General features: G+C 48.4%; 4 protein-coding genes across 7 annotated transcripts; all 4 read right to left on the bottom strand.

The window, feature by feature from the left end:
* Window positions 1-1,792: 1,792 nt before the first annotated feature.
* On the bottom strand, window positions 1,793-6,465 carry LOC118503150 (SET domain-containing protein SmydA-8-like). Of its 2 annotated transcripts, none has more exons than XM_036036118.1 (4): window positions 6,229-6,465; window positions 3,147-4,314; window positions 2,918-3,066; window positions 1,793-2,790 (listed from the first exon to the last, which is right to left on the bottom strand). In XM_036036118.1, the coding sequence occupies exons 1-4, from the start codon at window positions 6,364-6,366 to the stop codon at window positions 2,695-2,697; spliced, it is 1,551 nt and encodes a 516-aa protein (XP_035892011.1). In that variant the 5' UTR covers window positions 6,367-6,465; the 3' UTR covers window positions 1,793-2,694. The 2 variants fall into 2 exon arrangements, with proteins under 2 accessions (XP_035892011.1, XP_035892017.1); XM_036036124.1 differs by lacking the exon at window positions 6,229-6,465 and adding an exon at window positions 5,423-6,104.
* A 2,461-nt stretch (window positions 6,466-8,926) lies between these two features.
* LOC118503120 (zinc carboxypeptidase-like) lies at window positions 8,927-10,915 on the bottom strand. The gene is made up of 3 exons (XM_036036069.1): window positions 10,593-10,915; window positions 10,454-10,518; window positions 8,927-10,390 (listed from the first exon to the last, which is right to left on the bottom strand). The coding sequence occupies exons 2-3, from the start codon at window positions 10,458-10,460 to the stop codon at window positions 9,159-9,161; spliced, it is 1,239 nt and encodes a 412-aa protein (XP_035891962.1). The 5' UTR covers window positions 10,461-10,518; window positions 10,593-10,915; the 3' UTR covers window positions 8,927-9,158.
* A 105-nt stretch (window positions 10,916-11,020) lies between these two features.
* Window positions 11,021-12,951, bottom strand: LOC118503113 (zinc carboxypeptidase-like). Its single transcript, XM_036036056.1, has 3 exons — window positions 12,719-12,951; window positions 12,343-12,637; window positions 11,021-12,277 (listed from the first exon to the last, which is right to left on the bottom strand). The coding sequence occupies exons 2-3, from the start codon at window positions 12,625-12,627 to the stop codon at window positions 11,270-11,272; spliced, it is 1,293 nt and encodes a 430-aa protein (XP_035891949.1). The 5' UTR covers window positions 12,628-12,637; window positions 12,719-12,951; the 3' UTR covers window positions 11,021-11,269.
* Window positions 12,952-13,368: 417 nt separating this feature from the next.
* Window positions 13,369-24,055, bottom strand: LOC118503100 (facilitated trehalose transporter Tret1). 3 transcript variants are annotated; one of them, XM_036036044.1, is made up of 3 exons: window positions 23,639-24,055; window positions 14,730-15,347; window positions 13,369-14,655 (listed from the first exon to the last, which is right to left on the bottom strand). In XM_036036044.1, the coding sequence occupies exons 2-3, from the start codon at window positions 15,333-15,335 to the stop codon at window positions 13,807-13,809; spliced, it is 1,455 nt and encodes a 484-aa protein (XP_035891937.1). In that variant the 5' UTR covers window positions 15,336-15,347; window positions 23,639-24,055; the 3' UTR covers window positions 13,369-13,806. The 3 variants fall into 3 exon arrangements, with proteins under 3 accessions (XP_035891937.1, XP_035891928.1, XP_035891919.1); XM_036036035.1 differs by lacking the exon at window positions 23,639-24,055 and adding an exon at window positions 17,987-18,302; XM_036036026.1 differs by lacking the exon at window positions 23,639-24,055 and adding an exon at window positions 15,427-15,659.

The following is a 24,055-nucleotide window of genomic DNA, read 5'->3' as shown; positions in this document are numbered from 1 at the left end:
GCTGTGGCTGCACATTACTGCAACCCAACCGTGGGAGCCGTTGCGTGAAGAAAAGTTTTGTCAATGTCAATGTAAGTGTTACCGAGAGCCAGCGAATGTGTTGCGGGTATTAACATCAATATTCTTGCTCAATGCCACCTCTCAGCCCCCCTCCTCGCTTTCTCTTCCCAGCATCCTCCGCTCCTTCTACGAAAACGGAGTACGGAAAAGGCCCATCTGCTTTCTGGTTGTTGGCACATTATGCGAAGGCTTGTCTCACAAGCCCCTGTTAGTATATCCGGTACGTAACACCCTGTACCTGTACCAGTACCTGTACCAGGCTATGGTAATTGTTGCGCGTTATGCCCCTTCCTCAACGCTTCTCATTGTCTCTCCTTTTCTCGCGCTGTTCGAGAAGCTTTTCCCAAGGCTTTTCGTTTTTCCGTTTTTTGTTTCACTTTGGCTTTTCCATACGGTTGAGCTACATTTTCAAGCGTGTAATGCCACGAGATATGCTAAATTGATTAATTGTACGCTCGCGCACGGAATGCGTTACCGTTTACCGGTGGGCGAACTCACGAGAATTCGTGATGAGGATTAGAATAAGTACTCACCGTAACGCAACACCCACCGTTTGCTGCTTTGCATACCCACTTGGGATGGAAATTGAGCTGGTGGTAGGCTGGAAGATAAAGAAAAGATTGCTTCCATCGCTGCACGGTTGCTGATATGCTTGTCCCGCAGGAGTAGCGGCCTAGGGATTTAAGATATTTGGTGTGAATTTAAACTCCAAACATGGCCCTACATGCGGTATCCCTAGCATGATTGTTCTCTATCTACCTATTCTACCTTCGACAGGACCTGCCTAACAACAACCTCTATCAAACATATTTTCTTTTTCACACGACTACGCGGCTATCGGCCTGTGGCACGTGATTGCATTATTTATAACTACCACGCCATTCCACGTAAGAAAGGAAAAACAGCTCGCAAAATAAAAAAACAACCATCATTAAAGGGAAGTTTATTTTCCTTTGTTTCGTCTAGTTTTAGTACAGCGACAGCCGGTTTTTGTTCTGTGCGTCAAAATCGCTTGTGCTAATAATAAACTACGCCAAAGGATGCCGTGCGGATTGCATACTGTATGGCGTAGAAACGATAATTAATAGAAAACAAGAAAAGCCGTGCACACACTGGCAGAACAGCACAATCTGATGAAAGGGGATATTTTTAGCAGGAAAATTTGCCATTGCCACGCACGCATTTGTAATGAGGAGGATGTAAAAAAGCAACAACAAAATCCAACGGTCCAACACACGGGTTCGTGGGAAATTCAGGCCGTTAGAACAACGCGCGTCACCTTCCGCAACGGTGTTAATTACACTTCCGCGGGGCACAACCAATCAATCAGCTGCCTGAAGCGCCTGAATAGTTTCACCAAATTTTACATTGCCACCGTCAACCTGTTAGTTGGCATCCTGAATCTCAAAATGGCATATCGTACATTGAATCGGTCGACAAAAAAAAACTGTTTGGCGGGATAGAAATAAAGCGTCAGGAGAGTGTTTGGATGTATGGGTATTTTAGAAGATCCTGTTTCGAGAGCGTCGTCAGAAAAGATGACTTTGAGCCTGTCAAGTATCGTTGAAGATGCCAGTCGACGATCCTTCCAATGTTCCAGTTTCTTCTAAAATTTAGGTGGATCAGTTCTGTCACGCTCTTCGGATATCGTTTTCGGCCTTTGACTCCTAATACCTTGGAAGCTAAGTAGCAAAAGTTAAGCACATTCTAGTTGCTTGAAACGTGTAAAAGATTTGTACTACTCAGCAGAAGCCTATTAATTTTTATTTTTGTTCGTCAAAACCCCATAGTGTGCACATGTCGAAGGAAGTGAGCCGTGCGTGAGGTTAAGATATTCAGCTTACACGTAAAGTTGGTGAAGTTTAAACGGTCCCGGGATGACGTGCATGCAACGCTTAACCCTTCCGTACGTCCACCTCGCTTCATATGTGTATGCGTGCGTATGTCCACATTCTTAACACTTCTAAGGCTACGGAACAAAACAAGAAAGGCAGAAAAAGTCACTCCAACTCCAACTACAATACCTTCCTGGCCACTATTTCGTGCCACTTGCCCCCTCTATCGACAGTTTGTTCGTCCTTGAATGTCCTTGGATTAGTGAAGTGGATTTTCACACGTTAGCGCACATAACACTCTGTTCCTCTACCTCTCTCCCTCTACCCGCTTCCCTCCCATCTCCTCATTCAATTCTACACATCGTCACCGATAATCACTCTGCTGGAAAAGATTGCGTCCCCCTTTTTTTTTTCGCTGGACGGAAGCAGCTTGGACACTGCACACAAGGCACACAGAGAAGGTACGCGATACCGTAGGAAAAAAGAAAGAAACTCAGGGATTTATTCTCAAGCACCCGGTCAATCATCGAACAACGCCGTCCCATCCGGTTCAGGACACACTAGGAGAGGACTTAGGTGAAGGGGAAGCACTAAAGCGGCACACATTGTGGATGTGAACAAATCGAACCACCAATTTCTGGGTTGCCTCTGGATGGGGGGGGGGGGGGGGACCAAAATCCTGGAGAATTCTGAGGGACGGTCCGACATCGATTACGCGGCCACACGTTCAGGGTATCCCGCACGGTCGAGTGGAGGTTTACGAGCAATAAAGGGGACCCTTTTCAACGCACTAACCACACTAACCACCAAAGCTGCTGACGTCCACAGTTGGGTCGGTTTTGGCAATGCGCTCCAGCTCGGTTCGCACCGTGCACCGTTCCTGGCGTTCGGGATCCTGCCCAAAAAATGGAAAAGGGGGAAACAAATAATGTGTATCATTATGAAGTCAGGACTCTCTCACACACACACTCTCTCTCTCTCTCTCTTTCTCTCTCGCTGGGACGGGATAGTGCTGTACCGACCGATAAGACACCGAGCGATTGTAGTGTGCCGAGCGCGGCCCACAGCTCCAGCAGCAGCTTCGTGCGGAACGTTCCGTAGCCGGGTTCGAGTCGGTCCGCAACGGCTAACAAATCCCGGCACAGCTCCACCGTGCGGCGAATGGGGGCTTCTGAAAATAAAAGAACCATCGCACCAGTAATCGAAATGTCATGTTGTGCAGGTATCGTAACTGCGCTGCGACGCGCTCACCTTTCGGGGTACCGTTTGTCGCTCGAGCGCTGCTTAGCAGCTGCGTAAGCGCGTACTTCGCTTGCAGGATGTAAGCGTTCCAGCGATGAAGCGATGGTTCGTGCCGGGTCAGAAACGATTCGTACCCGGACGGATCGGTACGATCGAGGGCGAGCAGTTCCTGCTGCAACCGCTCACAGCGCGCCACATACTGCTCGGGTCGTTCCTGGTACGAGCAGCGTCGATTTTGGCAGCGCCAAATCGTTCTGTAATTGGTCGGTTCTGCTGCCAGTACGAAGCTCGGTGCTCGGCGACAGTTTGGACAGCGGAATCCACTCGCATGCGTACCATACTCAGACGGGTCGGTACACCGTTCGCAGGCACAGTCGAAACATTTCGCCTGCCGAAGCGCTAACCGGCGCTGTACCGTACCGAGCAGTGGTTGCGTGTAGGACGCATGGATGACTGCACCCTCGGGAATGTCGACCGTCGCAACCAGCACCATATACAATCGATCGTCGAAGTAATGCTTCGTGTTCGGTCGACAATCGTGCGACAGCATAGCACCGAGCGGATACAATCCACGCACCTTCACATGCTGCTCGGGCAACCGTATCTCGTAACAGTTCGTGTCGAGGATCGCACTCAACTCCAGTACCGTCTGCTCACTGTACTGCTGCAGTCCCAGCACGGTCCTCACGAACGGTACCAGATTCGAGCGCAGCACACCATACAACGGACTCGCTAACCGCTCGGCCAGATGAGACTCAAACCCTTGCACCGTTGCATACCTTTCGGGCGCATTCCGTTCTAGCAGCAGTACTCTCAGCGGCACAATCACACAGTACGCCGACTCACGATGCTCGGGATTGGATGGATGGGGCCGGATATTGGGCCGATATCCACTAGCTGCCAGTACGCTACACTCGATCTTATGCTGAGCCGATTCCTCACAGCTCGCACCACACAGTGGCCAACCGCACCGAGTACATTCGTAGAAGCGATCCACACGATTACCTGCCGGCTGCTGTTGCCACAGTGGCATCAGGTTACGATTGCAGCCAAGACACAGCGGTACGTTCGCAATCTTTGGCCCGACTGCGTATGGTTCATCGCGGTAAATTATCTCACCCTGTTTGATGTGTCGCGTTGCCACCAGATGGCGCCCGAGACGATCGTTGCGTACTACCTGGGGATGTAAAAGGTAGCTCATTAAAGGCTTTCTTCACGGGAGCGCCCAAATGTATGCAACCACCAATGTCGATAGGCCGTTGAAGCTTGGCTAGCTTAAGTTTTTGAACTATATCTTCGCGGGTTAACGAGTTCATTGATAGTTGAGCAACAACAAAGAAAACCTCAAGCGTATTTAAGTTAAATTTGGATTCTTCAACACCTGTTCCTGCAGATATGGAAAACATTCTGCTGTACAAACGCCAGCAATCTCCCTTCTTCTTCTAGGTCAAGTAATCCATCCTGTCTAACTTTTGTAATATAAAGAAGGGTTTAATCTTATAAATGACTAATAGTGTTCGTTAACACCTCTCACAACAGCTCACATCGACCGAATACACAACTCTCTTAACTACGCATCATCGCCCTTTACAAATCGGCTTAGTGTAAACCGCATACGTAGGCTTATGTTGCTATTTCTACTCAACCCCCGAAAAAAGGCCACCATCTAAGCTACCACGCTTAACACTTTAATGAACTGGTCTTTAAATTCCGTAACCAACCATGCCGAAGTGTAAGTGGCTGATCTTGAGGGAAAATTCTCACCACGATTTTTGATTAGAGACTTCATGGGAGCCGCCTTCGGTTGATGTGAAGCGATTGATAAAAAAAAAAAACCTCACCCCTACTCCAGCAATCGCTCCTGCCCCAGTGCACGACTCATTCCCTTCGCCCGAACACACGAACGTATGATACGAAGTCGATTAAATAATCCCTCGTCCTCGTCGTGGCGCCCCGACCTTAAAATGGTCGCCCTTTCGATATTTGCTTCCCATTACATTGTCACATTCGCCCCCAGGCCCACCGATGATACTGGGTGACGAAGCAACGCAGCATGGTGTAGGACACACACGCACACACACACACACACATCACTATGCTCGACATTTTTTTGTGCTATCTCTCTTGCTTCGGTACGTTAAGGCATGATGGCAATTCAAAGAACTTGATAGAAGAACTTCCGTTTCATGCTACATTGTTGTGAGGTTAGGTTTCAAAAAATAGACTCACACTGTGTTGAGTGCATGCAGAATGCTACACGCACACACGCATATACACACACTTACACGAACGTTTAACGGGGCAAATCTGATTGTGATGGATGGGGGATGGAAGGGACAGGCCTGTAGACTTCCCGGTTTTAATCCGCATTCTCGAGTGTTCCGAAAACATGGCCACACCCCAGGCATGGAAATGAGACAGCGGCGAATTCATTAACTTTCGTCTTTCACACTTCCACCCACCGGGAGGGTGTTCCGGTGGAAGTGGCCAGGGTTGAGCGGGGGTTGAAAGATGAAGGAGTACAAGACTTCTACTCGGATGGTACCAAAGTTTTGTCGTGATTTTAATACTTCACCGTAGCTCAAGTATCTCACCGTCGGGTTTGGCTCACCGCCGGTGGTACCATCTGCGCACTGGAGGTAAAATAGTCATCGTTACCATCGTTGCTGATTTTCGATTAAATTTGAACCTTAGTGTCCTAAAGACATCTTAGAACCCTCTTATCCAATCTTTTGTCTTGAAAAGCAATCTACCGAGCAGGCAAGTGGAGACACTTCCGGTGCTGAGAGTATTCGGCAGCGATTCGGCCACCGCCGCCCTTAACGATCATCTGTCGCATACACACGCACACACCCGGGCAACTACACATCTCATCTCAAGATGGTTACTCAAGGATGACGGACTATTTGTATCTCGTCACGGTCTGCCAAACGCTTCAGGATGACTTTTTTTCTGCGCCTCATCCTCATCTCTCCCGTTTACTAATTTGTCCACATGTCAATGATGTCGTGGGGGCGGGGAGGGCGAAACAAAAAAAAAACGAGGTTGACGTAATTGTGTCAGCCCCACTCCACACTTGGATCCGACTCACTTTGAACCGACGGCACTGGTCACGGTGCTGGGCCTTCCAATCGGCACGCTGGTGGTCCCGGCCACAGTAGGCTACCTGCTGGCAGCCCGCACAACGTTGCGCCGCTGGAGCACTACAGACACGGCAGAGAGATGTCATCACGCTTCACCACTGACGGGACTGGCGACGACGATAGATCGTATCCGCACCCGGACCGATCCGTGCAGACGGACGGACGGGCGGACCCATCGCGTTGACCATCAGCTATCGAACCAGCATCAAGATGCAGATGCGCGATACTGTTCTTATGCGCCGCGTGGGAAAACTGCACGCATCCTGGAGCTTCGAATTTGACTGTTGATGACCTAGTCTGCAAAGTTTGCTTAGGGGAATTTTACATTCTTCTTGAATTATAAATAGAATGATTTTGCGCAGTTTTCTTGAGAGGGCATGTGCGCCTGAATTTAGGCTTTCTTTTGACAGTGCGTTTAACGCGTGACAAGTACTAAAAATTGTAAAACTTCTATCAAAACTATCTCTCAATATCTCCTGTCACAATTTGCATACTTTAAGGCGCTTTAAACTAAGAGCACTGACAAGAGAAGATAGAGGACTTAAAAAACTTTTTTCAAATTTCTCATGTGTTTTAGAACATCTGGTTTCAAATCACGCCTCCATCCACGTGATTTCTAAGCAGGACTTCGTATTAATGCTTCCTTCAAGAAAACTACACCCACTTAAAACGAAATACTTTCGGAGGCTAAGAAACACATCTGTCAACCCTCAAGGGTGGGGACGAAGTAGATTTGCCTAAGCGGATAGTGAATAGTGCGCCGGCGCTCTATTAATGCGGGTGGGCATAGGTTCGGTCGGTGTGATATGTGCTTTCAAATTTTCTGTTGCAATGCAGCGCGTATGTATAAATATAACCGACCTTAGGGAGAAAGATGGATCACAAGATTTGTCGACCCGTCCGATCAACCAGCGGAAACTCACACTTTTTCATACGCTCTCCCTTTTCCTCTCACTCACACACACACACACTCATTGCTCATTTGCAATGCATTTGTGCCGTCACCCAAACGGTTTCCAAAGCCAAAGGACACAACCGGCGGCGAGACATTATTTTGCGGTGCTCATTAACATACTGCAAAGTTTTTAATCCATCTGTCTCCGTTTGCCGAACGTACCGTCGTAACACCGTCCGGACCATCTGACCGTTATGAATGCTATTTTCGACACGTGCCACAGAACGTGCCACAAAGTGTTGCCCAGTTTGCCTGCGGGGGGGCCAATCCTGGGACGCGCTGTAGTCGACCGAAGTCAACCGCAATTAACATGGACGGGGTCATTCTTTTGTCTATTAAAATTATGTCTGACTCCCTTCATCCTCAACTCGCCCCCCTCATAGGGGAAACTCTCTGGTGTCCCGCAAGTATTTTTTCTGTTTTAATTGTACGAGATAGATAGAGCACGATACTTAAACGGTGCAGCTATTTTTGTGCATCAAACGCACCGCAGTTTGAGACAGTCGTTAGTTAACCAAATGGGTTTTGGCGCGAAACAAAACAGCTTATTTGCATTCCTGCCGGTGCTCCAGTATCCGGCAACTAACTGGTTCCAGGATTGCAATCAATAACCGCAACCGAACAATGTTTGACCATTTGCGGCACTGTTGCCGTACGTGACCCAAATCATAATGCACGGTGGGGGGGGGGGGGCGAAAAGTTGTTAACCCAACGTGCCCAGTACAACTATTTGTGCAACGCACGCCGGCATGCTGGCCTGTGTAATTTTCCCGAGCCGAGATTCCAGCATCTGGGAAACTTCGTTCAAAGAGAGTGGGAGAGAGAGAAACATCTGACATGTCCGAACTCCTTTAAGTCCTTTCAGTCGGTTCCTTGAAGGAATGTTGAGACAATAGACTATTGGATTAAGTAAGAATTGGGTTGTGGAATATTACAACTATTGGTGTATTACGCCACATGCAAGGAGCCTGACGGCAGTGAGAGCTGAAGAGGTACAATGTTTGGGGCACGTAATGAGGATGCCTCACCAGGCACATTCTCGTCAGCTTAGTGAACTCATTGGCTCCCGCCAAGGGAGTCAGGTGGAGTTAAACTTGTCAGAGATTGACAATAGCCCTGGTCCGAGTTTCTTGGAAAAGGCGATCTCATTACGAGCAGACCGACAAACTCTTCCTATTGGCTTAAGCGACCGTCTAGGTCATGCCGGCCATACAGACTTATTAATCCCATATAGACGGACAGTCAGTCCTTGCTGATACCCTTAGATACCCGAGAGCTCAAGCTTACTTATTCTTGCGAAGGGCGCGAACTCGCTATTAGCAAATGGAGAGTTGAGCACGGAAGACAGCGAACGTAGACTTTCTTCTAGAAATTCGATATATCTCTCGTTCGGTCTCCAGCTCACGGATTACGTTCCTATGACCTGCGTGGTCATGCCGGCCATAAAATGGCTTGCGAGACTTCATGATACCACGTATTTTGATAGGCAGCCCTCACTAAGAGGGAACGGTCCGGATGGGATTCCCGGCGCCGTTGTCGCCTCTATCATTGGGCCGCCCCTACTAGACGCAAACTTGGGCCAAAACTGCATACTAACCGAACCTATCATATAAGCTTGATTACAATTTAAACAGAACGCGTCTCGTTTCAGATGTAACGTAACCAGCCCACTTACTATACGATACAGCTCGTTCTCCATAGTAATGGTGTTGCTCGCTTCCGGTTAAACTTTAGCAACAATTTTCACCTCAACGTTTCGCGTTATCACGACACTCACTTTCGCGTTGCAAACAAACCAGCTCAATCAATCAAATTCGCGTATAAATTTAGCCTTGCGCGCCCGATCGATCGATCGCACCAGTGTGGTGCGCGTGCTGTGTCGCGAAGATATTTTTATTTCTCCTCTAAAACCATACCGGGCAGCTAGCTAGCGTAGTAACCGAGCCGTGCCGCTTCACGCACAATCGCGACGAACGCAGCGAGCGTTTCGCGCCCAACCGGCAGTATCTGGTCCGCCGGCAGGATAAACATATCGGTCGAGTCTGGCGGTCCGCGCAGCTCGAACGTAAGCGACACCGGTACGCCACCGGGCTGATACGCCCAATCGATCGAACCACCGCTGGACGGGTAGATGGTTTCGTACTTGCTGCCGCCCCGGAACGCCGTCCCATTTACCGCCGTCAGCGCATCGAGCGCTTTCGCCGTGATCGTCTGCAGATCGGCGTAGTTCGGCACCTTTTCCGCCGTGTGACCGTACGGAAACATGAGCAGCTGGGAGTAGGAGTGTAGCGCAATGTACGTCCGGATACGGGCCGGACCAACGTGCTCCCGTACAAAGTTTGCAATCGCGACCGATTCCGGTTCGGAGAAGGGACCGCTGCCGGAAAAGTCGTAACTGCACGGATCGTCGCTCGAACCGATGCCGCCCCAGTTGCTGTCGAAGTTGCGGTTCAGATCTACGCCCCGGCAGAGTCCGTACGGTTTGCGATTTTTGCGCCATAGCCGATCGCCGGTAAAGGTAAACCGATACCCGTCCGGATTAACGATCGGGAAGAAATACCAATCGTACGCTGTGCCGAGCTCCTGGACGGTTGGATCCGTCGACGTGATTAGTTCGTGCAGCAGATAGGTGGCCGTGGCTGGTGATATCCATTCCCGCGCATGTATGCCACCCTCGACCACGATCGCTTTACTGTCCGGCCGGCGCGACAGCTTAACGCCCTTGATCGGACGACCCTCGTAGCTGGTCCCAATCTCGAGCGTGCTTACAAACTCGGGATACCGCGCGGCAAGTGAATCCATCCAGGCGTAAATCGTTTCCAGTTGATAGTAGTGTTCCCAACCCATCTCGGCCGGGTCGGTTGTGACCGGTTTAACCGTGGTTGCTTCACGATCAATCAGCTGCTGCACATTTCGCTCCAGCACACGACCACTAACCGAGTGTAGTGTGAGCAGATCCTCAAAATCAGCTACCTTGCTAGCGGACACCATGATCGTTAGCTGCTGGCCGGGTTGACGTGCATGGCCGTAAAACGTACAGCTATCGCTCTTAGCTTCCAGCTGCTGAAACAGCTGCACATGATCGTCCGTCGCGAGGTCTACGCGGTACAGTCGGTAGTTGTCGTACCGGGCAGCCGTTTCCACAGCAACATCACCTTCAATCGGTAAAATAATAACAATTAAAGCAAGCACCACAGACAGAATGGAAACCGCTTTACCAGACATCTTGCTGGCGACTGAAGATCAATCACTCCCGTCGTTCGTAGAGCTGTACGTTTGCTAGCTGCGGAAAGAAATCAATCATATTGAAATGGTGCCACTATCAGGGGTTTCTTTACGCTACTTTTGCTACCGAACCTTATTGCTTCACAGGTGAACTATCTTATCTTGGCGAACCTGTTGAAGGCAAACCATTGAATGTCAAAATACAGACGATGACTAGGATTAACACGCACAGTAACCGTTGTATCTCTTTATCTCCCTGGATGCTGGTAAAGTGTAAATAAATAAACCGCCCGTTTCGGTGTTTCTTTTTTGTGCTGTACTAAAACCTCATAACTATGGGACTGCGCACGAACGATACTGCCACAAAATTAAGTTAAAAAAATTATATTGATAACATTTTACTGATTAAAGGACACGACTTCTGTATTATTTAAAAACGTATTTTTAAGTTCTTCAGTTTTCCTATAATTTTTATTTTTTTTCCTTTCTAATCCACATCTTATTAATAGTCAAGGTAAAACTTTTACTTTTTGACCTAAGTTTATCGCATAGTGCGCATGTCAGATTTGTACTAACAGAAATTCGACCAGTACGACCAGTTCGAGCAGTAACGGTCGTTGATGATCGTGCAGATTTCCCATTTTTATTTGCCAACCTGTTATCACGAGATAATGAGAATGTTTTATCATTGCTAAATATTTAAAATGACCATAAATCGTTGTGAATGAGATAACTCAGTTTAAACAGTTCTCATTACGCAAAAACATACATTTAAATTCCAACCGCAGTTCGTTTGGAAGATCTCACGCTCAAAGTTCTTGCTTATACGCATCACCTTCGTAATATCCTAGCCGCGTGGCTTCGCCCAGCATTGCAACGAGAGCAGCCAACAGCTCCTCGGCGGTCGGAATGATTTCCTTCGCGGGCAGCACAAACATGTTGGTGCTGTCCGGTGGTCCCCGTAGCTCGAACGTGTACGCCACCGGTACACCGAGCACACTGTACACCCAGTCGACGCTGTCCCCGGACGATGGGTAGATCGTTTCAATCATCGCACCGGAAACGTACTTCATGCCGTGGGTTCGCTCGATCGCTTCCACACCCTTCCGTCCAATCGCTACCAGATCGTCGTAATTAGGCACCCGGTCCGTCTTATACCCGTACGGGAACATCACCAGCTGCGAGAAGGAGTGAATCGAAAAGTAGCTCTTGAGCTTCGGCACGTTCTCCACCAAATATCGGGTCAACATTTGCGTTTCCCGTTCGCTCGCCTCACTGCCACCGGCAAAATCGTACCGACACGGATCGGAACTTGCACCCGGCCCATTCCAGTCGCTCGCAAAGTTACGGTTCAGATCCACACCCCGACAGATACCGTACGGTTTGGTGTTTTTGCGCCACAACCGATCACCCTCGAACGTGTACCGGTACCCATCCGGATTGACCACCGGAAAGATGTACCAGTTGAAGTTATCGGCCAGCTGGCGCACATCTGCCCGGTCGGAGGTAAGCAGCTCGTTCAGCACAAACGTACAGCTGGCCGGTGAGATCCATTCACGCGCGTGTATACCACACTCGACAAAGACCGCACTGTTGGCGGGATTTTTCTCCAACTTCACACCGTACAGTGATTGATTTTCGTAGGTTGAGCCGAGCTCGATCAGCGTCAGCTGAGGATGGCGTGATACTTGCAACCGTAGCCATGCATTGATTGTGTCCAGATGGTGATAGTACTGCCAGCTAAAATCTTCCGGAGGGGTAGTTTTCGGTTTGATCGTAGACTGTTCCCGGTCGATAAGATCCTGCATGTTGTACAGCTGCACAAGGGAGAAAATGTTTTACATAAGGAAAACCGAATGCGATTCTGCGTCCAATTACTTACCAGGATCGTGCCTTCCAAATCGTACCGATCGAGCAGCTCCGTGATTTCGGCAATCTTGTGCGGTGCAACCATGATGGTTAGATTTTGGTTCGGCTGTCTGGCGTGACCCATGAAGGAGTAGCTATCGCTTCGCTCCTCTAGCTGCTGCAGCATCTCCACCTGTGCCTGCGTTCGGATAAGAACCCGGTACAGCCGGAAATGATCGTACCGGGCCAGATCTGCACCGGCACTGACAGCGACAGCGAGAACCGTCGCGTACACCAGAATCCTTCGGTAAGTGTCCATCCTAGGCCCGCTAGTACATGTAATTACACAACCGGTTCGGACGGTAGATGATCTAGAAATGGTTCCCTCTTTGTTGGCAGCTGATACGTACGAACAATCTGATGGAACCGGCGCCGGACCAGCTTTGACACAATGCAATGTTTACATAAGGGTTAATGATAAGGGCAAGATGATTGTCCTCTTTCTCGTTTTATCTGCCGTGCCGGGTGATTTAACTGCGAATTGTACCAACAAAACATACCACCCTAGAGGGTGGTCGAGGGCCGATCGAAATTGCATCCGGTTTTCCGGGCGTTCTTCGGAATCGGAGGCGAACTGTCAAAAGCTTTGTTTACTTTTTTTGACAGTCAAGCTTAAACAGCGCCCAGCATAATGGCGGCAGATGAACGATAGTGCTTGGAGGAAACAAGGTGAAACAGGCAAATATTTTACGTTGAATTGGTTTTAATGGCAATAAAATTGGTTAGGTAAGTTGCGTTCATTATTATCGAGTCAGAAAACGTCTTCTTGGCGCCGAATATGCCAAACAGACAGTGTCACCAAAATGTGCTGAAGTCGCGCAACTCGAACAGTTCGTTTCCTTCCGGCTAAAGCAACGCGCCGTGTGGTGATGCAAGTGCGCGTGTTTGTGGCCGGTGAAGGTACAGGAAATACGGTCTACCGATCATAATTATCTAGGATAAGCTGAATCGTTCGGAAATAATAGTTTATGTCGTAAATTAAACCACAACGCCCGAAAAATCGTGATCGTGAAAAATATTATTACTTCCTATTTTCGTCCACTATTTCTAATGCAGAATGTTGCTTTAAATTACACTGTTTCTGTTTGCTAACATACACTCTCAATATAATTGATACGTATCTTCCCTAGTGGCTTCCCTAGCTATTCAATACAGTCATTGCTGAACATTTGCGACCGGTTGCCAGCCGCTTCTTTTACAATGGCATTGCGTTGCCTGCGGACCGATTCCGTTGCGAACCCTGTCCTGCACCCAAAAACAGTTGCCGTTTTATCACATCGACAGAGCACGACGTTCGCAAGCTACGAAAAAAAATGTTAAACCGCACGTCGTGTGTGTATGTGTGTTTACTACACAAAACAAACAAAACATCCTTTCCGGATTCTATAAACAATAGTGTTTCGCTGGAGACACCGCATTAATGGGCTCGTGTACAGTCTTATGCTATCGGCGGTTCCCGTTCATCTTCCCGGGCCTCTGTTCCGTTCTGTTCGGTGCTAAGCTTCTCGCCGGCCAGTAACCGTTGGATGTCGTTCAGCGATTTGCCCTTCGTTTCCGGTACCATCACAAACACGAACACCGTGCCGAGAAGCGAGATACCAGAGAAGAGCCAAAATACGCCCGCTTCGCCCATCGCGTCCTTCAGGTTGGTGAAAACCTTCGTCACCAGGAAGGCAAGCAGCCAGTTGAACACACCCGCAATCGGGCTAGCGAAGGTTTTCACGTTGTTTGCGAACAGTTCGCCCACCATCAGCCACGGGACGGGTCCGTAACCGATCGAGAACATGGCGATGAACAAACAGACGGCCAGCACCGCCAACCAGCTCAAATCATCCACCTTCGATGGGTCGTCCTGCTTGAGCTGGAAATAAACTGCCAGCATGATCGTCGAAACGGCCATCATAAAATCGGACACGAGCAGCAGAATACGTCGGCCGACCTTATCCACCACGGCGGACGCGAGCAGCGTGGCCACCACCTGTATACCACCGACGATGATGGAAGCCGAGCTCATCTCATTGCCGCCGTTGGCGCTGGCGAAGATGGCCGAATTGTAGAAGATGACCGCATTGATACCGGACAGCTGCTGGAACAACATTAGCCCGAGCGAGATGATCAACGCACGGATCGTTGCCTTTTGCCGGAACGCAACCAGCATCGGGATCGCTTCCGCCTTCACCTTCTCGTCCGCCTGCTTCAAGTCCTCAATTTCGGCCGCCTCATCGTACTGTGCGCCACGGAGCCATTTCAGCGAGCTCGATGCTTCACTGTAGCGTCCCTTTTCCACCTACAGAAAGAGAGGCAAGGGCGTGATACAAAATCATCATTCGTCGATATGCGTGAGTGAGTGTTTCAACTTACGAAATAGTACGGACTCTCGGGCATGAAGAAGAAGATGACGCCGAATGCTAGCGGTATCACGCCGCAGATGATACTGAGCACCTGCACGTCCACCCCGGCACCGACCGCATACACGAACAGGATGCCAACCGTTACCATCAGCTGGAAAAATGTACCGAGCGTACCGCGGATGGACGGTTGCGCGATTTCGGCCGTGTAGGTTGGGGCCGCCACACAGAACGCACCGCCACCGACGCCGAGGAAGAACCGACCGACCATCATCATGGCCACGTTCTCGGCGAAGATAATCAGCAGCCAGCCAAGCACGAGCGGTAACACCATCGACAGCATGGACCATTTGCGGCCAATCACCTTCATCATGTACCCGATCGGGAAGCACATCATGGCCGCACCGAGGTTCGAGATCGAACCGATCCACGAGAACGCCTCGTCCGAGATCGGGAACCCATATTCGCCCTTCTCCGTCAGCGGTTTGTCGGTCGGAGCGGTCCAGCCGAGAAACGTACCGGCGGCCAGCGCACCGCCGGACGCAGCCAGTCCGGCAATGTACTGCGGCAGCTTGCGGCCCGATTCACCGGCCACATTGTTCACCACGAACTTGGACATTGCGTCGCGCGCCTGCAGGAAGAAAAAAAAAACAGGTAAGTGATTAACATAGTAAAACGCGCACTCAATACCGACGACGGGTGTGTATTACATTTTCACCAGTGCCATAACCGCCGGACCGGTTCGCTGGCAAAGCGGGCGTTATAAGTGGTTCCCTTTCCTCGCGGTCCGACATGCTGCTATGTTTAAGTTTTGGCCGTGAACAGTACGAAGTAACTGCGCGTTTTCATTTGCGAAAATTCTTATCACAATCACAGCCTGCGCTTTGTCTGTAACAACACCTTTGCCAGATCGCCTTTGTTTTTGTTTTTGTTTGCAAGATTTGACAGCTGGATTTAGTACAAATGGGCGCCGATAGCATTAGCACAGGGTGGCTCGTGCATGACCAGTGAAAATGTTATCTGCTGCTAAATGATTGCTAAATTACATTTCCACAATCGGTTTTTTTTTTAAAGGCTGGGAAAAGATATTCAATTTTGAAAAATAATTTGCAACTAAAATCGCATTGATTATGTGCACACTGCTTTTCCTTGCTATACAGAAACAAGATTGGATATACAGTCGCTACCTGACATGCGCGGATAATGCGGGCTAGAGAAATCCTCGTAATTCCTATAATTTTTATACGCTATGTTCTCGAAAGACTTCCTACAACCGCGAAAGGAATTTCTTTCCTCATTTGACTTAATTTTACGCGTAGCTTGATATTCAATCTTACATACGGAGAAGCGGTTCGGACGAGATTCGATACCCTATCGGGTGGTGACCGCCCTTAAAATTCTCATAGCAAGTTCAACATCATATCGGGGAAAGAGGACCTTTTTTTTGGTCACATGAATTACATTCATTTTGCGATCAAATTAATAAGTCTATTGGCTATTCCGCGTTCCGCAAATGCCCATAAGCAATTTAATTCTCATTTGTAAATTGAAATTAATATTCAATAATGTAAATTATTCGTAAAATTTATCAAAATAAAGCAGCGCAACTCGGGTAAAGACGGTATTGTATAGAACAATGCAATGTGAACAGGCAAATATTTGGCAATCAAAGCAGAACATTACAAAAACAAACAAAAAATCCACCACTTGAGAAAATGGTGGTGTTTGCCATGCTTGATTTCCAGCACTGCGGATCGATTGTTTACTGTAGCAATTAATATTTCATTGCCAACCCCATCGACGTATCATTAAAAAAGATGATTTTTCTGGCAAACGGTGCAACAAATATAAAATAATCATTAAAGTACGTGCACACTGCCTGCTGCGCAGTTACGCGAAGGCGGAATCGTCGTACGCATGGTTATCGTTTTTCTTCAAAAATAACGTAATGCTGCTGCCTGTGTGACTAAAAAAGGCATGTTTTGTTACGCAGCTTCAACGAAACGTAAATTTGGCGCTTGTTTTCCGCATAACTCTGGAACGGGACATGCTAATGCGACATCTCAACATCAACACCAATTTACCACCAAATGCGATTAACGCAAAGCACTTTATTTATACATTTGTGCACACACTTCTCTCCCCATCGTTTTGCAGCAAACGATACAAAATTGAACAACAAACTTCGGTCGTGTTGGTAGCTGATTGCAGACCTGCTAATCGTACGTGAAACAGCCCGGCAATGGAGTGTTATTCGAAAAATGCCTCTCAAAACATGCGCCAATGTGGTTTTTTATGTCTGCTACGACACAGTTACTAAATCTGTTTATCGTCTGAACGTTCCCGTTAATAGCGGATAGTTAACAGCTAACAATGCACCGACGGCACGTTGGTGCTAGCACGTGTAGCTTTTATTGTGTGTAACAATCGACATTTAAAAAAAAACACACACACAGATGCGAGCTAACAAACGGCACAATGAAACCTTGTAAACGAGGCATTGATTTATACCGCGCTTTCAGTAATCCAATAGAACTTCAATACATGTCGCACGAGCAAAACGCTCAGAAGGTCGATAAGAATCTGCCAATAGTTGCTAACGCCCGAAGGTATGCAATTCCAATTATCATATCGCGGTAAATATTTAATCGCAAAGCCAACTGCCGCTTTTCAATCACACTGTGGTGGATTAATATTTTCACAGCTGCTCGATATGAGTTTCCATTACAACCCTCCAACCACCCCCCCCCCCCCCCCCCGCGTTACCCTCTCCCTACATCCCCCTTTCTTTAGTGAGCCCTTCGAGTGGAGAAAATGCATTGCCCTATCATTCGCTGCACGCTTTCTGCACATTCACCCTCGCAGATGCGTTTTCACTCAAAGGCACGCAAAACTGCAACTATTTCTAAATGCTGCATTCCCATTCCACTTTCCAACCGGTCTCGCCGATATTAGATTCCGATCTGCGTGGTACCTTTTGCTCGACTCACACGAACATCCGTCGCTCCCATTTCTCTCGCTCGCTCGTAAGCAATGTTTGACAAACCGTTGATGTAATATGGCTGGGCTGGTGATAGCTTGCATCAAGCGTTGTAAATAGTGCAACGCCCCAACGCTCGACGACGGGTTCGAAACGAGCGGGGGCAAAATGCATCGGAAGTGCATTCAAACAGGTCGAGACACGTTTTAACACGAGAAACAATTTGTACTGGAAACGGTTGTTTGATTTCCGCCTGCACCCGGTTGCAGTCAAGGCACTGTTGAACTTACCCGCTTTAACACCGTCTGCACCATCGTTGATTTCCTCCCAGAGCACGCTGGTAGGTATATCGCTGGGTTTGCAGGTGTACAATGTTCGTTTTAATATGCTTGATTGATGAAGAATTGAAACCCAGCAAGATCACACACAAAATCTCCCACACGGACCAATTGTTCAAGATATATCTCCTCAAAACTGCACAATATCTTTAAAACTCTCCTATATCCTAGTGCAGGATTAAACGCTTTGAAGCGAAGATTTAAACCAAGAATGCGCGGGCACTGCAGGTCCGGTGTAGCACGTCGGACTTCCGTCGAGGAACTGAAAGACGATGTTCGCGGTCGGGCTAGGTGCAGCTCGGTTCGTGCGAAACCAACGATCAGGCGTCCGTCTGATCTTCCCCCAACGATCGCGGGAAACCCCGTGGAAGTCCGGCGTGTGCTCCAAAACGCAGGTGTGTATGTATGTAGGTATGCTTAATAGAGTGGGGTCAGTTTTTCCAACACTCGGCACGTTTCACAGTGGCAGGGGAGGGAGTTCGAAGGCAAAGAAAAGGGAATTTTACCGCGTGGTGGGTGGTGCATCAAACGACAACAGCAACAGAAAACTACTACACAAAAAAGTTGTTTACAACCATTTTGATTCCATTTTTTTTATTTTGGATATTTTTTGAATGTTTACTATTCGAGTAAAAGGTTGAATGGAGTTGGCGGGGGTTTTCAGATTTTTTTACGAGTTGCCGCTAGGCCCGCGAACTCGAACGCTTGGCTTGGGTAACTTAATTGTTTTATTTTGATATTAATGGTTTGTTTGCATTTGAGCGATTTAAATGGCGCTAATATAAGCACAACAGTGGCCATGTTTCTTCCACCATCACCTCATTTTATCGCTTACGCAGATCTGTCTATTAATGGCGATTTAAGCAGTAACTGCTTAAACTAACCCTAGGGTCTATTAAATGACGTCGCCAATTGCTAATACGAAGAGATTGGCATCAAAGCCAATGTGGATCGTGTCCAAACTACAAGGTCCCAATGTCCCAATGGTCTGGGAATGTCCCAGAAATCCCAGAAATGACAGGCCAAAACCTCTTGGGCTTGTAGAGTCTCAGACAATAAGAAAAATCGTTTTAAAAATCTGCAAACCTATATCAATATCCTTAGATTTTACTGATCTGTTTCCACCTCTTTAATGCCACCTACTTCTACTTGCAACAACTTATCAACCCCGGCACGCTTTGGTCTCGTGGACCTATATAACAGGTCCAACAAAAAAAAGCATTATTATGCTCCATCGCAGATTAAAGATGGTTTACATCGGCCATCGGCCACATTCGCTACACCACAGCCATCATTTTTTTAAACCGGAAGCGATTCGCTCGATCGCTCCACACGACCCTGCACCGGACGCCAGCGGACGTTATGCGTTCTTTATTATGGTCACACCGCTTCCTTCCGAAGCTCCCTTTCCAATCGAAGCTCACTGCGTAGCCAACGCAAGCGCAACGAGTCGTCCGATCTGCAAACATCGGCCACCTTCGGGCAATGCCAAGGTCGCTGCTGGCACGGTTGTCCGTCGGACGCCGTGACGAACGGTGCGTGCGAACTTTTCTTGGTTTCTCTCGGTTGCGTACCGAGCATGCAGTAGCTGCTGAAAAACTTTATCCCGGGACTGTTAACATTGTGGTTTTTCTGGTAAGAAAACAGTTCAACTCAATGCAAACGAAGTGGATAAAGTTGTCGAGGAGGAATATTTTAACACGCGCGCGAGGTAAACCAGCTTCTTGTTTATCAACCTTACCGGACGCGTTATGACCGAAGTCATCGACCGCGATCTCGTACATTTTATTTCGCACATTAGTGCATTGCCATTAAACCGATGTCTCGGTGATATCTTCTCAGGCCACACTTCACGCCCTGTTCAAGCCGACGGCCATATTGGATTCTAGGATATAGTACCCAAACATCTGGGTCAAAACCAAAACACTCAAACTGCCGCCATGCTGAAAACGGTAGTAAATCATTCGCCAATATTTTATTTCCCACTTCAGCACCTAAAGCTCGACACGTACCTGATGAGTACAGCAAACGATATTGCTTGCTACATCGATTCGCCAATATTGCCGGCGCCCCAGCAAAGCGAGCGTGTCATGATTGTTTTGGATGTTTCGATTTCGCCACCATTTCACCGACCGATCCAATAGATAAAGTAGAATCAGCAAAAAAAAAAAACACTCACACTAGCACTATCACAGGCAATCAATTAATCATGACACAACACGTGCCATAATCTTTATGCTCTTCATACACCATCGGTGTTATGGAGGTACAAACAATTGACCATATTTCTCCATCCTTTTTTTTTTTTGTTCGCTAGCCTGATACATCTATGTTGACATTTACCGACCCATCGAAACAGTATCTCCGTCGATTAATCCCTGTTACAATCTCTTCCGCCCCATGCGTCAAGAGTACCTGCTTCGATAGGGGTTTTTTTTTCGCGATAATGGACAAACTATCGCCCATCCGGCTTCATATCATTCTTCCTGAAGTTTACACCGGAGGACAGGCATTTAGAAGGGTGGATGGATGGGAAGAAAAGGGCAAACCAATCAATGACAACCTATCATTGGGATTGGTGCTGTGATGCGTAACGAGCGCCGTATGAAGTCGGAACACTACTCCACGCAACATTTACTGTAGATCGCGCACCGAAGCTCTCCCACACTTTACACTAGTGTCATTCTAGGAAATCTAAATGATTTTATGAACCTGGCAGAGTGTTTCCTATCTCGTCCATTGTCGATAGAGCGCATTGTCGGTGCTGGAGTGGCCGATAGAATCCTTCCGCAGCAAGCAGCTTACGACCCCCCGCCAAAAGCCAATCTGTGATATCACCTTTCATCATACCGATGCTTACCAGAGTAGGTGCTGATGGTGATGGTGTGTTACTCTCTTTTTTGTACCATTAATACTGCATTGTTGTTAAGATAGTCACCGCGCGAGCTCGGTTTTCCATTATCAACTAATAAAGATTACGAAAAGGATGTGGGATTTAGATATCGCGTGGCCCTTTTCTATCGCTGTGCAAGTATACCTCTAACAAGGTTGTGCACGAAAAGTCTTGCCTTCCTTCGGTTGTGGAGGAGCAGGCGGGGAGGAAGAGAGGCAAGGATGTGGGGATGGAGCGGAATTTACAACCATTTCTCTGTTGCGGTATCACCACCAACACCCTCGCCGTATGCCCAACCGGACCTAAACCCTACCGATATTCTAGAACGAGCGATTCGAAACAATCAGACACTGGTTTTTCGGGCTTGTTTCTTCGCTGATAGGCGAGGATTGGAAAGCTTATGGATCGCTATTTCCGTCCACCCTCCCACGGTAAGATAAGTGCTTCGATCTTCACCTGCCGATACGAGAGATTGAGCAAGTTTGACAATTAACAATGTGCCCAATTATCAATCCGCTTCGGACGCGCGACGTAGGTGACAACCAAGGGTCATAAATAATGTAATATAGACGTCCCATTGTTTGCTTACCACCACATCCAGCGAGAAAGCTTTCTTACATCATCTGGCGTACGTACCACCGGTTATCTCCCTGACGCATCATCCAGAAAACCCGGTGAGGTAACTGAAGGTGACATTCTCAGGATGGATCACATAGACCGGACGTTTAAACTGGACCGTCCGCGTCCACGTTACACCTGTAATTGTTTGGCTTTTACCGCTGATAATTTGACTGTCAATGAAGTGTAGATACCGGTAGCGTATATTGAAAGAGAAAGGAAGGCGACCCAGAAGAGCGAGAAACACGGAACGACTGACAAGCGTCCCCGCCGTGCGCCGATTTAGGGCTGACGTTGATGTAGTGTGTTGCTGCTGGTGACCGCAAATGGTCACTCAATGCTGTTGGACGATAACGGTGCAGCGACGATAACGGTAGTACGCGTACGTGCTGCCTCCACATGCTTTGGCGGGAGTGCCCTTGCTGCACTGTTGCAGCAAGTAAGTACCGGTTGCGCGACACTAAGTTCGCGAGGTCAGCCACCATCTCCACGCGCTGTGTGTCTCACGCTCGTCGGGACAACGAGTAGTCTAGAAATTGGGGATTTCAATCTAGACGACCTCCATCGATGCTTGGTACTTCCCAAATTTCTCAACCATTAGTCCCTCAAGCTAGCTAGGTTGTTGCGACATCCCAAACATCGTTCCAAACTACTCGCGAATGACATACTGAACATGTTTAAAAAAAAACCATCCATATGGGAATCCCTCACTTTACGATCCGCGATCATGATATCCGAACGTGCAGCAGGTGGAATTTCAGAGACATTAAACTGGAATTGGGTGATTTTCTTGGAGACGTTTGCAGGCATATCATTAAAGCGATGCGAAGCACAGCCAGACTCCGGTGTTGCCTTTGGGTGTTTCCAAGCTCAAGGAAAGGCACAAAAAAGCCCCGACAAACGCAGCTAACAAGGTGCGCAAAAGGCGTTACGATAATGGCAAACTTGACGAAATGATATGCATACCGCCGATCGGGAATGTATGTAATGATCGAATGGCTTCCTTTCGAACTTAAACTCAAGCGAATAGCAGATTCCGATGGGTTTTGTAGTTCAATGACATCCTTCGCCTGGTGCACGGGGGCCCCGGGATCGTACGATCGATAATTGCCCGCAATTGCCTACGGGGTGCAGTTTCGTGCAGAGGCAAGCCGTCCCCCGATTGGTCGGTACCTCATCTCATATCAAGGACAAATGAAAGTTGCCTGACAGGAGGCTCGTCCTCTTCGGAGCCGTTGAACTGTGCAGCGAGATACGCCCTTGGTTCCGAGCTATTCCTCTCTCGTCCAACAAGGAAGCGTAACCTTTTTGGCAAGAAACCTAACCCAACTCCTTTTCCACACCTGGTACAGAACCGGGAGGCGCGTATTTTTCTTGTGCGACCTTGAACAACACGCTTCTAAGTCAACCGGTTCGAGGTACCGATGCAGCACCGGCCCGGCCCATACACAGAATACCACATTTTCTGAGGTTTCCACTTCTTTGCGTCGTCTATTCGCTCTACTTGCGCTCGGCTGGATCCTTCGTGTCTGTGTGCTCGGCTGATTGCGCAGCAGCGGCGCAGGTTTTGGCGCAAGCAGCTTGGTGGAATAAATTGGAATAAATAAATGGTATCATTACCGGGCAGCACACGTGATTCCGGGCTACCGCCGGACGACCACTTTGCCGAATGTGGTTTCAACGCTTTGTTTTTTTTTAAACCCCATTAACGAGCCCGGTATGTTGAGTAGTGTGGACCAACCACCATTACCATCAACTCGGAACAGCTTCCCGATAATCCTATTCCGTGGAGGATTTCAACGCCATCAAGAGTCGAATGAAGGTCGTACGGCGGATGATAACTTCAACTTGAGACGCAGATATTGTGGGACTCCCCCAAAAACGGTTACGACACCGTTTTCTACCTTGGGGGTTTTAATTGTCGTTCAGATGTCGCGCGAGACTCCTGGGCTTCTTGCAGACTACACATTACACCTCTTACGACAACTTCAACTTTGAAGAGCCTTGTGACCGGTTTGATGTGCTCAGTAAACCTATACCTCTCAGCTCACATACCCAAACAACGAAGATGCATCTCATCATCAATCAATTACCTTTTGACTCGTCGTTCCACCGTAGTTGCGTGTGTTTATTGCAGATCACGTCCGTGCAAGTACTACACCGGGCACAACCAACACACCGTATGGCCACCGATGGGATAGCCGATAAAGATCTGCACACTGCAACTAGAGAACCAGCAACAACAACCGATGGTTGACTTCAAATCACAGTACTACACCGCACCAAGGGTACAAGTTGATCGAGGAAAGGCATCCAACCGGGCACTGAAACCCTGCCACACCGGTCGCGTCCGTTTTACTGACGGTCGGTGCGAAAAAAGATTATCAACCGCGAGCCGTTCGGTTGTGCCGCGATGGTTTCCGGCCCGCTTGCTGTTGTCGTCGTCTTCGTCACCACCGATACCGATGGGCCAGCTTGAATGGCCGACCCGCGCGAGCGCGCGAACAGCA

This window comes from Anopheles stephensi, chromosome X (assembly GCF_013141755.1).
Source record: "Anopheles stephensi strain Indian chromosome X, UCI_ANSTEP_V1.0, whole genome shotgun sequence".
NCBI classification, from domain to species: domain Eukaryota; kingdom Metazoa; phylum Arthropoda; class Insecta; order Diptera; family Culicidae; genus Anopheles; species Anopheles stephensi.
Note: the sequence above shows the minus strand (reverse complement) of the source record. Positions and strands in the feature narration are given on the sequence as shown.